Source organism: Balaenoptera physalus (genome assembly GCF_965194825.1).
Source record: "Balaenoptera physalus genome assembly, chromosome: 16".
Taxonomy (NCBI): domain Eukaryota; kingdom Metazoa; phylum Chordata; class Mammalia; order Artiodactyla; family Balaenopteridae; genus Balaenoptera; species Balaenoptera physalus.
Genome location: NC_138898.1, coordinates 47,582,749 through 47,596,638, shown reverse-complemented (window position 1 = coordinate 47,596,638; position 13,890 = coordinate 47,582,749). Strand labels below are relative to the sequence as shown.

The 13,890-nt window shown below is 39.6% G+C and overlaps 1 protein-coding gene across 1 annotated transcript in view; it reads left to right on the top strand.

Moving 5' to 3' along the window:
* The window catches only part of XRN2 (5'-3' exoribonuclease 2), a 78,875-nt gene that overhangs the window by 53,406 nt on the left and 11,579 nt on the right, over positions 1–13,890 (top strand). Inside the window, exons 25-27 of the mRNA XM_082431643.1 lie at positions 4,514–4,582; positions 4,676–4,807; positions 6,648–6,775. Of these exons, the coding sequence (XP_082287769.1) occupies positions 4,514–4,582; positions 4,676–4,807; positions 6,648–6,775 (329 nt within the window). The remainder of the gene's footprint in view (positions 1–4,513; positions 4,583–4,675; positions 4,808–6,647; positions 6,776–13,890) is intronic.

Below are 13,890 nucleotides of genomic sequence, written 5' to 3'. Positions count from 1 at the left end.
AGATCCAAAACCTGAAGAAGTGGAGGACACGGAATCAGTAACAGACTTGATGGTTGGGAACACTTGGGAGGGTTTAACTTTTCACTGCCTGTAATACTTCATAGGACACAACTGGTTAACCTCTTCTGATAGGATGTCAGAAAAGACATTGTTAAGTCCTATAAACTCTTTAAGTGCTTTAAAATGTCAAGTATATGGATTGTGAACAGTTTGCAGTGGTTTGCTGATTGAGCATTAATTATGGAATGTATCAGGGAAAGGTAAAAATGAAAAGATTTCTGGAGTTTTCTGCTTTCTTTGTGATGTGTGCTAGCACTCTCAATAGTAGTACTTAAGTAGCACTTCTAAGGATAATTCTTAAAGTGAATGGAATTGGAAAAGGTGTTGTGCATTGTGTTTTTTTTCTATTGAGACTGCTGCAATATTTTCTTCTTACATCTAGCGTCTAAAGTGCTACTTGTGATAAAAATAAAAGCACTGTTGAGTTTCCTTACTTTACAACTATGCTTAGGTTTAAAATTTTTAATTTATATTGTCCTTAGTGTGTTTATGAAGACAATTAAATGATTAAAATAATAGAGAGGTTACCTACCAAGGAGGGGATCTACTCTACAAGCCCTCGTCGGAGCTGGTCTGGAGGGTAGAAGCTGATGCTGGCTGAGTCGGCACTGTTCCACCCCGAGGGAGTGGTTAAGCTCCCTCCCCTGTTCACCAGTTAGATGAAACAACATGAATCTACGCACAGTTCTCTGACCCTAGCCGGGCAGCCTGTTGGGTCCAGAGGTTGTTCTGTTAACTCGTCTCCTCCCTGAGGGTGCTTCTGACTTTATCTCCATGTTACTGCTTTCCCTCCCCAGTAAACTCTCCACAATTAATGCCTCTTGTTTCTAATGGTGGGAATTTCTCAGAGTAATCTATATTTTTTCCCCATTATTTTTATCTATATATTTTAGTATAATGGAATTATTTCCATTATTTTTAATGCTCTACCTATAAAAATTTGAATTACGTTAACCTGAAAAAAAAAACAAAGCACTTTGAAAGTTTGGATCCAAATAAAAAGTTACCCTTTGGGCCTTTGCCTAATGGGTTCCTGCCTAAGTCTGTTTTACTTTTAGGAAGTTTAAGTTGTGGCTGATGTTATCACATTGGAAAAAAGTACAGTAGAGTTGTGCTTTAGCTTCTGTTGTTACTTTAATTTCTAGAAACATAATAGTTCTTAGTATATATTTTGGGGAACAAATTAAAATACAAAAAATCTCACAACCAGTAAAAGCTTAACTCTTTCTAGGAGAGAATAAGTCTTCAAATTTTTCTCAAAGATCCAAGGGGAAAGAACGCTTTAATCTTTCAGATTATAAGTAGTGTCCCTTGTCCCTTCAGTGGGGGACCTCCAAACTTATTTTTAAATCCTTTTCTGTCTCCCAATGGCTTGAACCATATTAAGTATAAGATCACTCTGTTGAGTGCAGTTCTGAGGGGAAGTGGGAGAGATCTTGGAGATTGTTTTCTTATTAGCTTGGAAATTTTTTCCCTTTCAGAGCATGAACATGAATAATGGAATTTTAAAAACAGTTTTATTGAGGAATAATTGACATATAATAAACACATATTTGACGAATAAATGGATTTGTTTTCTCAAACATTAGCTTCAGCTCTCTTATTAAACCTCTTGTAACCATTGTCTTTTGAGAGAGATTATCACTATGACCTGGGATTCTCTCTTCTCCCTGGGAGCTTGTTACTTGGCTGTTTCTTTCACTTCTTAGTTTCAGCTCTTTCTGTGGGTGCCTTGCAGGTGTTCCCCTAGAGCCCTCACCTAAGCATGATCTTCCTTCCAGCTCCAGCCCTGCCATTTCTTTAGCTCGCCCAGCATTCCCTAGGCTACGACTGTGACCTCCTTTTGGTTCTCGCCCCATCTTTCTAATGCAGTGTGGCCGGGTGGTTCTTTCTGAATTGCATCTTGGATTGCTTTTACTCTCTGACAACTTGAAGTGGCCTTACGTTGTGGTCAGAACAAGCCCTTCATGACAACATTCCAGTTCAACCAGGCCGTCTTACTGCCCACTTCTGTTCACATACTTTTTCATTCCAGTCCAGCCCTTCTCAACTCTGGTCTCACCTGAGAATTAAGTCTTGAGAACTTAAAGCATTTGCTGCATGTAATGAACCAGTTTGTATCCTGTGCCTTTAGAATGGCACTGGTTATGTATCTTCCTTGGGAGAACTGAGAATGTACGTAGTCACTCAAATCATTTTTTGTAGGGCTTGTTACTTCTCTCCCAGATCCCCATTGAGAAGGCTGCTCCAGTTAAACAGAGCTACCACTTTCCATGTCTGTTCCATCCTGCAGCCAGTCCTGTCCCACCTTCAACCATAGCCTGTTGGGTGCTGTTTTCCTTGGTCCCAGGTGAAAGGCCCGCCTCCCCCATACATACATGCATTTAGCCCACACTCACAAGGGCGTGTGTGTGGAAGGCATGTGCACTCACATGCTTTGATTCAGCGTCTTTCCTGTGCCTGTTGTTGCCTTTTCCACTTTCTTCCTTACTAAACTGTTATTAAACCTTTTCTATCTATTTCCCCTATTAGAAGGGGAGGCAGGCTCCATGCTTGGTCAGTGTTTGTGCCCCTGCTCCCACGGTGAGACCGTGTATGCAGTGGGCACTCTGAAAATTTGTTTGGTAAACTGCCGAAAAGGCCTGCTGACACTAAGAGAACTATTTTGAGATACTTTAGTTGCACGTCTTGCTTTATCACCAGATTTCTCTCTCTCTCTTTTTTTTTTTTTTGGCCACGCCGCGTGGCTTGTGAGATCTTAGTTCCCCAACCAGGGATCAAACCTGTGCCCCCTGCAATAGAAGCTCGGAGTCCTAACCACTGGACCGCCAGTGAAGTCCCCAGTTTTCTCTCTTTACTATGTATCTGTAAAGCCCTAACAGACCCAGATACCTACCTATCTCTTTCTCTCTCACCCTCTTAAACCTTTCATACTGCCTGTCGTGCCTGGCCCTGCCCTAAGCCATCTGGAATAGAGAACATCTGAGATAAAGACAGTTGCGGTGAAGAGTGAGTTTGTAAGAGGAACAGATTGAATAAATGAAGTGTTGTTCAGCTGTTCTTGAGCTTATAGCATCTTTATTATAAATGAAACTATTTTTGTGTACTTCAAATATACAGTTAAATCCTACTGCAACGAAAATTTCTCTATAACAGATGGGCCCTAATTATTTTAAGTGGCAGTATTTGAAGAGGAAAAAAAAGTTAGCTATCTAAAATGTCAGCCAGTTCAATAAAACCTTTTTTCACTGATTGCAACTGTAATCTGTAATCTTTGGAGGATCTTTGGAGAATATAAAAAAGCACAAAGAAGGAAAGGAAATGGTTGAGTGTACAAATAACCTTTTGGTGAATGTGTGTCTAGTCTGTTGCATGTGTACTTTTCCCATGTCATTAAGTATTTTGTTACTACATTTTAAAAAATATCAATTGAGGATACCGTTTTTAGAAAGAACCATAGTTTTTTTAACTAGTCCACTATTGTCCATACACTTAGGTTTTACAGTTTTTCAACATTATGAATACTGATGTTATGAGCATCCTTAAGTATAAACCAGGCGCGTATCCAGAGTCCTAGAAGAGACATTGCTGTGTCAGAAGGAAGACTTGTGTGCTTTGGGAGGCGCGTGCACACACACACACACCCCCCACCAGAAAGGCAGTTTGGCCCAGCTTGTTAGTCTGAATGTACAGCCTTCGTGTAGTGTTCAAATGGTGGCTATTACATTATCACAAACACACGTTTGTAGAGCGGGATACAGGCTTCCAACTGGGAGGTTTTGTGTTTTTTCCCCTATGGATTATTTGTGTTCTTTTTTTTTTGATTTTGTAAATGTTTCTGTTGTTGTTTGCATCTTTCTTGTAACAAGAGCTGATCTTCTCTAAGATGCCAGAGGGAGGGTCTTTGCCATGGACTGAAAAAAATGAAAGGTGTTTTTTATTTTTTGTTGTTGCAAACCTCTTGGACCTGTCTCTGATATTATACTGGAATTTCTCAAGAGTTGGGTGGGCAATGTCTTGTTATTTCTCTGTGATCACTCACAATTAGCTTGAACATGACTCTTGCACAGAAAGTTACACGAGGGCCATCCTGGAAATTAGTGGCAGTTTGGTGAGGAAGATGTTTAGCCATTTGGCAATTTGGCAAAATCCAGTGACTAAGATCATTTTTGGAGAACACTTTTGAATTTTAGTTATTTTGTTTAAGGGTCAAAAGTACCTAGTTCCCTGGTGGCCTAGTGGTTAGGATTCCAGGCTTCCACTGCCGGGGCCCAGGTTCAATCCCTGGTGGGGGAACTGAGATCCTGCAAGCCATGCAGCGTGGCCAAAAAAAAAAAAACCTAAAAAAAATTAAATAAATAAAATAAAGGTGAAAAGTACCAGAGTTTACATGATAGTAGTTAAGCGAGGCTAATCCAGTATAATCATTAAATTATGTATTGTTCTCTTCTAGTATTAATTTTAAAGACCCACAGTTTGCTGAAGATTACATTTTTAAAGCCGTGATGCTTCCGGGAGCAAGGTAAACAATAATGCATTTATAAAACTCTCTGGGTTTATTTTGTATAAACGAAGTTCATCCCTGTAACTAAAGTTTGTGTTTTCAAATGGTTAGAAAACCTGCACCGGTCCTGAAACCTGGCGACTGGGAGAAATCCAGCAACGGGCGGCAGTGGAAGCCCCAGCTCAGCTTTAACCGGGACCGGCGGCCCGTCCACCTGGATCCAGCGGCCTTCAGGGCTTTGGGGTGAGTGGTAGGTTTTTCTGTGTGTGTATTTTGCTTTTTCTGGGTCTTCCACAAAGCATTAAGTCAGCATTTATGCCACAAATATTTAAGACCATTAAATACAGCTATTCTGCAGATATTTTAATGACTTTGATACTTTTCTGCTTTTCTTCGTTTTTTAAAATTACTTCTGTTTCTTTGGTCTATATATTGCTTTACGTGTTGCTTGAGAATTCCGTTATTTTCTCTTAAGAGATTTTGCTGTCTAGAAGACCGTTATTTCAAAAGAAAAAAACGTGCTCTTCACCCTCAAGAAAGTTCTGGCCGAGTTCATGTCCGGGTGTCCCCAGTACCTCTGTGCAGAGCTATCAGCTCCTGGGCTTGTACCCAAGCACTGATGTCTCCGTGCTGCCTTAATGTGTTTCATGGCCTGTTAGTCAGGTTGAGTCTCTTTTAAGATGTCTGCTGGCCATTTGTATCTCCTCTGCTGTGAATTTCTGATTTTTATCCTCTGCCCTTATTAGCTATCAAATTGTCTTTTTCCTAGTTATGGAGACAACCGTATATGAAAGAGGGGGCTTTGAAACAGTAACACGTAAAGCTGGGATAAAAAGAGCAATGTGCTGGGGTAAATATTAATGAGTTATCATCTATGAATTAATGATGATAACTCATAAATAGATATTTCCAGTTCATAGGAAAACCTGAAGATTCAAAATGGGATTTAGGCAGTAGGTTACCATCAGCAGCATGTACTTTATACAGTGGCTAGTAAGGGACAGTGGGATCATGGGCTTTGGATCCTAAACGTCTGGATCAGATGCCTTGTCTACCACTTGATACGTTTGTTCACGTTACTGAACCGCCCTGTGCCTCCATTTCCTGTGTGTAAAATGGGAATCATAATCACACCTACTTAACTCATGAAGTTGTTGTGGGGATTAACTGCTTAGGATAGTTTCTATTGTGGTTGTTTGGTCGTCTGCATTCTTAATAGTAAAAGAAATGCAAATCTAAAATATTCTTAAGATTTCTTTTTTGCATTATTTCAGCCATTTTGGAAAGCAACATAGAAATACCTCTAAATAGAGTTTTAAGTTCTGAAGGTACTCTGAACTTTTGATCCAGATTCCTGCTTATTGGAATTGATCCTGAGAAGATATTTTAGAGGAGCCTAGTTATATGCCCAGATCTCTCTAGGCATTGTTGTCTGTACTACTGGTGCTAAATGGTGGACTGGTTTAGTAAAATATGAGATATCAACATGTAAATATTCTATAGGTATAGATGTTAACACCTAGGAAGACTATGAAAGATATAGGGAAATGTTTGATATATCAGTAGTAAACTGAAAATAGTAAGATATAGAGTAGTAGTATATACAGTTGACGCTTGAACATCTCTGGGGTTAGGGGCACTGACCCTCTGAGCAGTCGAAAATCCTCAACCGTGTATTGTATAGGACTCTAGTATTTACTATTGAAAACAATCCACCTATAAGTCGACCTGCACAGTTCAAACCCACGTTGTTCAACGGTCCACTGCATAGTGATAGCAACAGCATGGGTCTTTGAGGACAAAACTAAATATAATGCAAAAAAAGAGAAATAGACTCAAATTATTTTTTGCATGAAGTAATTAATAAATATTTACATGATTATTAAAAATCTTTAGTGTGATAAGTGAATATTTGCTGTCACCATTATCAGGTACTGTTTTGAACTTTGTCCATTATAAATCTTTTAAATTTGCATTGTCTTAATCAGATCTAGTAGTAAAAAGATGGCTGCCAGCATTTATTTATTATGTGTTGGATATATGTCTATATAATTGTTTCACTGGCTGGGGGGTCCTTTTATAGCCATGTTATGCCCAGAGGCTCTGGAACTGGCGTTTACAGCAATGCTGCACCACCACCTGCGACTTACCAGGGAAACTTGTACCGGCCACTGTTGAGAGGACAAGCCCAGATTCCAAAGCTTATGTCAAGTAAGTTTTCAGTAATGGATTATTTTACCTGCTAAATTAAGTACTGCAACAAAGGGTGGCTTCTGATCTTCATTGCTAAAAAGATTTATTATGTCAGTGCAAACATATTGGACTTAAAAACCCTAATGTTTAGAAGAATTATAAGAATACTTCATACAGACTTTCAGATATTTTTATCTGATCTGTATATAGTTAATTGAATAATATGAATTGGATTTCTTATTTTCATTTCTAAATCTGCTTCTGGGTGAACATATGCAGAAAAAGGTATGCGAAACAAGCTCCTGTTTATTCCATTAATACAGGTAATGGGGCAATTAAATCAGGTGCAGTAGACATGGAATTGGAATTACTTGAAAGACAACAGTACCTGTTTCTTAATTCAAATTGTATCTTAGTAACTGCCTAACATAAAGACGGGCGTTGCCTTAGGTAGAAATATGCCTTTAACCTTGTGGTTCTGTGAGGACTGTGGCCTTTCCTTCACCCCTTATAACTTGTTTTGTGGGCAGAAGTGAATGAGAAATGTTAACTATGAAAGTGATTATATGGCATTTGGATTGCAGTGGAAATGGGAGAAAATAGTTGAGTGTTGGGCTTCACGGATTTTGTATTAATTTTAAACTGTATCCCCATTAACTGTTGTGTCTGAGCTCTGTGGCCGGGCTCATTTTCAGGGAAGTGTAGGTCATGTGCCAAGCTCTGAGCCACTTTCTTGGTGAAGCCTGTGCTTCTGCGTTCCGTGTCGTCTGGTTGCTGCCCCACCAGCCAGCCCCTGCGTGGGGAGGAGGGAGACAGTGCGGCGAGATGCTAACATTTGTTAAATCCAAGTGTCGTAGCATTTAAGTTTTTTTCTGAATGTTTCAAATAGTTCATAAAAATTAAATTTAGAAAAAACAGGAAGGGCTACTGTATTGCAGAGAACCCTCAGAACTCCTTTTAAACCAAAGTTACACCTGTCAAAGAGAGAACCAGATTAAAGTGAGGATTGTTGGGAAATATTTATGCTTTGTACTTAGTATTGTTTTCATGCTGATTTAGTTACAAAACCATTTTTAACCTGAAGCCCTGTAAGAAAGGAGTTCTGATGGTCTCCTTCTCTCAGGGTCCTGTTTTCACTGTGTTCTGTCTGTCTGTCTGTCTGTCTGTCTGTGTGTCTCTCTGTGAGGCTTAATGACACTGAATTGTTAGACTCCACCATGAAATCTGTGGACTTCAGCGGTTTTATTCTATTTAGTGAAGGAAGCACAGAAGGGGCACAGGGTTTAATGGGCTTCTTGGAGATCTTCTCGGTACAGTAGTTCCCTCAGCTGCTTTCCCCCGAAAATTTAGCAAATAGCATTTCTGAGTATTTCCATTTGTAATGCATGCAGAATATGTATCAATATGTACCACATACAACAGAAAAGTCTAATCACTTTGAAAGAGTTATCTGTGCCCTGAGATCTCACAAGTGAGCGGTGAGAACATCTCCAGCTAATTGTTAAAGCCAGCTGTTTACTCACACGTTCGTTATCAGTTCCTTTTTCCTTGTGGCTCTTTGCCATTTATTTCTGTCTCTACTGGTATCAGAGCTTCCACATACAGGGACAAAATGAGATGCGAGTGCTAGAACCAGCTATAATCTCTGTGGCTTAGTTTAGCCAGTATTTCTCAAGACCATGGTTGTGGGGAATTTCTGAGGTTGTTGCACTGAGTAGACTTTCCGAGGTGTGGCAGGAGGTTTGAGTAGCAAAGGTGAAAGCACGTGCTCTGTGTTAAGTGGCTTCCTTCCACCTCCTGTTTCCTAAGGCCCAGTTGCTGGCCTGCTGCCACCATAGCTTATCCAGATGGCACCTGGACATCTTACTTAAAACTTTGAAGTCTTTTTTTTTCACTAACTTAAATTGACTTTTTTTTTTTTTTTTTTTTTTTTTTATTATTTATTATTTATTTATTTATTTATTTATGACTGTGTTGAGTCTTTGTTTCTGTGCGAGGGCTTTCTCTAGTTGCGGCAAGTGGGGACCACTCTTCATCGCGGTGTGCGGGCCTCTCACCATCGCGGCCTCTCTTGTTGCGGAGCACAGGCTCCAGACGCACAGGCTCAGTAGTTGTGGCACACGGGCCCAGTTGCTCCGTGGCATGTGGGATCTTCCCAGACCAGGGCTCGAACCCGTGTCCCCTGCATTGGCAGGCAGATTCTCAACCACTGCGCCACCAGGGAAGCCCTTGACTTATTTTTAATTTGTAAAGTATATCAATACATTATGGGTTTGATGTGCTTGCTGTATTTTTTCAAATATACATCAAAATGAATACAACCACGAAGAGAACAAGCTTGTTCATGGACCCCCAGAAAATCATCTTCTGTACCACCTGTGATATGTACCACACTTTGGGACGTATTGCCTAGATCAGTGGTGCTTAATCAGGGAATCATAGGCCGTATGAGAATCTGTAAAAGTCATGGAGTCCCTTCCCAGAAAATCACTCAGTGTGGGATTCATATAAATCCAAGTACTGCATCCGAGGTCCCCTTCCACCCTGCAGGATCCTGCCGCAACAGTAAGAGAAAGAAGTCAGAAAGTTCTTTTATTTATCAAGGTCATACCAGAGGTAAAGATTTTCATACCCTTCGGGACCTGCAATTCTAGAGTTCTTAGTTTGCCTTTTTTGGAAACAGACAGCTCTTGTCAGCATCTGGGCATTTTATTTAAAATAGTGGGGTCCCCTTTTCCCTTTTATTACTTTGACTAACTCCTCATTTGCTGTTTTATAGCACTTAATTAGATAAAATTTGTTTATACTTACAAAGAAGCTTTGATTAGAAACTTTGATTAGAATCTGCTCCACTTAGAATCTCTTTAATTACATCGTTAAAAAATAGGAAATATGCTTTGTAAAGTAGGGATTCACTTTGAGCAAGAAACAAGTGGCCCTCTCTGCCTGGTGACTTGTAAACATCGAGTCACCTGAGGATCAGTGCTGGGACTCTCATTGTATTTAACATATCTTTTCAAAGGGGGTGGGGATGGGAGGAGTGAAAAAGTTTATGGAAAAAAATCAACCAGGATGCGATATTTAAATCGAGCCAACAAGGGGGAATTTGGAATACTCCAGGCTGAGAGAAAATAATGAGCTTGAAGTACATTGCAAGTACTCAGGTGGTATTAAGCTTAGAATATAAAATTAGTCAGAGAGTATGCACTGGAACTGATTATGAAGGTAGGGAGGCTGATTTTTTTTTTTTTAACTGATGTTTTAAATGTATGTTAACTGTAATACATGTTAGTTAGATAAAATATGGTGTATAATAGTAAAACATATTTTAAAAACCAGTAAATCCATGATCCTGAAATAAGCAGTGTTTCTTCTGTTAATTCTTCATATATGCAATTTTTGAAAATTAGGTTATCATACATATGTTTTCACGTATACTTTTTATTAAAATGTAACATACATAAAATGCCAAATCATAAATGTACAGTTTTATTTTTATGAAATGATCACAGTCATGTAGCCACCACTCAGATCAAGAAACAGAAAGTTGGGACTTCCCTGGTGGCGCAGTGGTTAAGACTCTGCGCTCCCAATGCAGGGGGCCTGGGTTCGATCCGTGGTCTGGGAACTAGATCCCACATGCATGCCTCAACTAAGAGTTTGCATGCCACAACCGGGGAGCGGGCGAGCCGCAACTAAGGAGCCCGCTTGCCTCAACTAAGGAGCCTGCCTGCCGCAACTAAGACCCAGCGCAACCAAATAAATAAATTAATTAAAAAGTTACTGGTGCCCCAGAAGCCCCCCATTGTGTCCTCCCCCAGGCACTGCCCCTGCCCATTAAAGGCAACCTGACTTCCATAGATTAGTTTTGTCTGTTTTTTTTTTTTTTAACGTAGTATCTAACAGTCTCTTAACACCGTTACCCTTTTTAAATTTGCCCTTTTTAGTTGGATGTTTTGCTTCTGAGATTTATCCGCCTGTCGCTGTAGCGAGAGTTCATTTGTTCTCATTGCTTCCTGTGTCCCATTATGTGACTGACCGTCATTTATCTGTCCAGTTGGGATAGTGTGGAGTTGGTCCCCAGCTTGGGGGTGCTTGGAACGGACCGCTGTGAAGCTCTCCCGTCCTGGTGCGTGTTGTAAGCGCTTCTGGTGGGTCCATTCCCAGAACTGCAGGGTCAGGGCTGTGTGCACGGTCGGCTTTCGTGAGAAGTGCCAGACACGGCCCAGTTTACATCCCCGCAGCAGTGTGGGGGAGGTGCAGCTGCTCCCTGCTCTAACCAGCCCCTGGTGTTGTCGGCCTGTTGGCTTTTAGTCACTCTGTTGGACGGGTAGTGGAAGCTCACTCACGTTGAATTAGCCTCTTCTTGGTGACTTGGAGCAATTTTTCATGTTCATTGACTGCTTGGATATCTTTTTTGGTGATGTGCTTGTTTGGGTCTTTTGTCCATTTTTCTACAGGGTTGTCTACCTTTTTCTTTTTACTTTGTAGGAGTTCTTTTATAGTCTGGTTATGAGTTTGTTTGGGGGTTTTTGTATTGGAAGTATCTTTTTCCACTTGAAAGCTTGCCTTTTCCTTTTAGTGTCATCTGATGAGCCAGCATTTGGGGAAAGTGGGTGAGGTGCCTGTGGGAACTCCTTGTGCTCTTGTAGCTTTTCTCTGGGTCTTGAATCATCACAATAAAAAATCGAGGACAAAGAAATCGTAGATATTTCATGTATTTTGATGTTTTTGTAAGTAATATCTTTTAAATGTCGTTTTCCAGTTGCTTGCTTGTATATATAAAGAGTTGATTTTTGAATATTGACTTTATCTGACAACTTCACTAAAATTCGTGTATTCTGAAAGTTTGTATGTTCTTTTGGATTTTTTCCCTACTCAGTCATGTCATCTGTGAGTTGTGACAGTTTTATATATTCATTTTCTAATCTTGATGTCTTTTGGTCTTTTTGTTTTATTGCACTGCCTGGGACCTCTAGTGTGAGTCAGTGTAAGTGGTGATGATGGGCATCCTTGTTTCATTCCCAGTCTTAAGGGGAAAACTTGTAATATTTCACTATTAAATATGATATTTGCTATAGTTTTTTCATTTATAGAAGGAGTTTCCTTCTATTCCTTGTTTCTAGTGAGTATTGAATTTTATCAGATGCTTTTCCTCCATTTCTTGAGGTGGTAATGTTTGTTTGTTTTTTTCCTTCTGTTACATGGTGAATGTACACAGATTGATTTTGACTGTTAAACTAACCTGGCATTACTGGACTAAGCCTAATTGTTTGTGATATATCAATTTTGTGTGTGTGTGTCAGCATAGTGTGGGTTATTTTTTCATCTCTGTGTTATGAAAGATTAGTTTATAGCTTTCTTCACACGTCTGGCCTCATAAAACAAGTTAGAAAGTGTTTCCTACATTTTTGTACTCTAGTAAGGGTTACTGTGAGATTGTTGTCATGTCTTAATCCTTAGACTCACACAAACCACTGAATTCTTCTCTTTTTTTGGCAAGAGTTTTTAAAAAACTTTTTAAAGCAAAAAAGTGTGCAGTTACATCTCGTTTCTAGAACCACAACTTGGTTGTGGAAAGACTTGGTGGTGGTTCTGTTTAGGGAGAGATGGTGAAAGTCTGGACTGATCTGTGGCGAAGTGGATTCCAAGTGGAGAAGGTGGGAATGGAGGCACTAAAGGGCTGTGTAGTTGAACGTGCGAAGTGCGGGAGAGAGAAGATTCCAGATGAGGCTCCTTGTGCACTGAGGGCACCTGGGGGACTAGAGAGTTTGGAAGCACAGGAGGATGGAGGAAGATGGAAGAACATGATAGTTCTGATGTGTGTGGAGGTTGAAATGCCTGAAGACATTGATGCCATCTGCCTGGAGGTAGCGATAAGGATCTGATACCTGCTCAGGAGAGAGGAAATTGGGAATCATATCCGTATAAACCAGAAGTGTAAAAGTTTAAGCAGGATTGGGATAGGTTAAAGATTTCTAATTGCCCTTGGTTATACGGGAACCTAGAACAGCCTGGGGTTGTGAGATTGGACTTCCTAGAAGGCAACCATGTCATTTCACACAGTATTCCCTGATAACCTTTGTAAGAGATGTGTTGGAGAAATAATCGGCCTAATCTAGAATAGTTGTTGCATGGTAGTAAACTGGTCACAGTTGTATGATAAGCACAGACAAATGCTGCCAACTGTCAAGAAAGGAAATTCCATGTTCTGGGATGTTTTCCCCAATACTCTTTACATGTGGCTCAACATAAGATTTGGTTTTTCTTTTCTTTTCTTTTTTTTTTTTTTTTAGTTTACTGTCATTAAGATTTTTCTGGCATATTTATTTCATGGTCTCTTGTGACCTCTAGATTTCATATTTATGCAGACAGACCTAATCCTTGTGTATATGCCAGCTAGTCTGTCCATCCATCCGTTGATCCATCTGTCTATCCATTCATCTCTCTCTATGTATTTTCTGTTCTAATTTGTATCTGATCCCTTACGTTTACATTTATATTTACATATCTTTTTTGAATACAAAGTGTTTTAAGGTAGTATTACCCTTTTAAGAAGAGCAGTGATTCCGGGGTGGGGGGTTGTGGTGGGATGAATTGGGAGATTGGGATTGACATATATACACTAATATGTATAAAATAGATAACTAATAAGAACCTGTTGTATTAAAAAAAATGAAATTCAAAAAAAATTAAAATAAAAATGGATACAAATGAACTAACTTACAAAACAGAAAAAAAGTAATTATGGACTTCAAAAAAAAAGGTCAGATGTCAAAAAGAATTATTTTCTAATGTTTAACTGTTTCCACATTCAATTACTAATAAAGTGAATGTAAAAATCGTATTAAAAGAAAAAAGAGCAGTGATTCCAGATGTTTTACCCAAGATCTTTTCTTATTTTCTCCCCATGAATCTGTGTTTGTCAAGATGCTTACTCCCGAAGTGCATGTGTTAATAAGTATGTTTATTTTTCCTTCCTGTCTTAATTGGGTGTGTGTAGTCATGTGAATTCTAAACTTTGGTAATATTGAAAGTAGTCTGCAGAGCCCCAGTCTTGCCTTCTTGAGACCCTGAGCTTCTGAGCCTCCTGGTTGAGGAGGCAGCTCTCCTGGTCCTTCTGACATAAAATA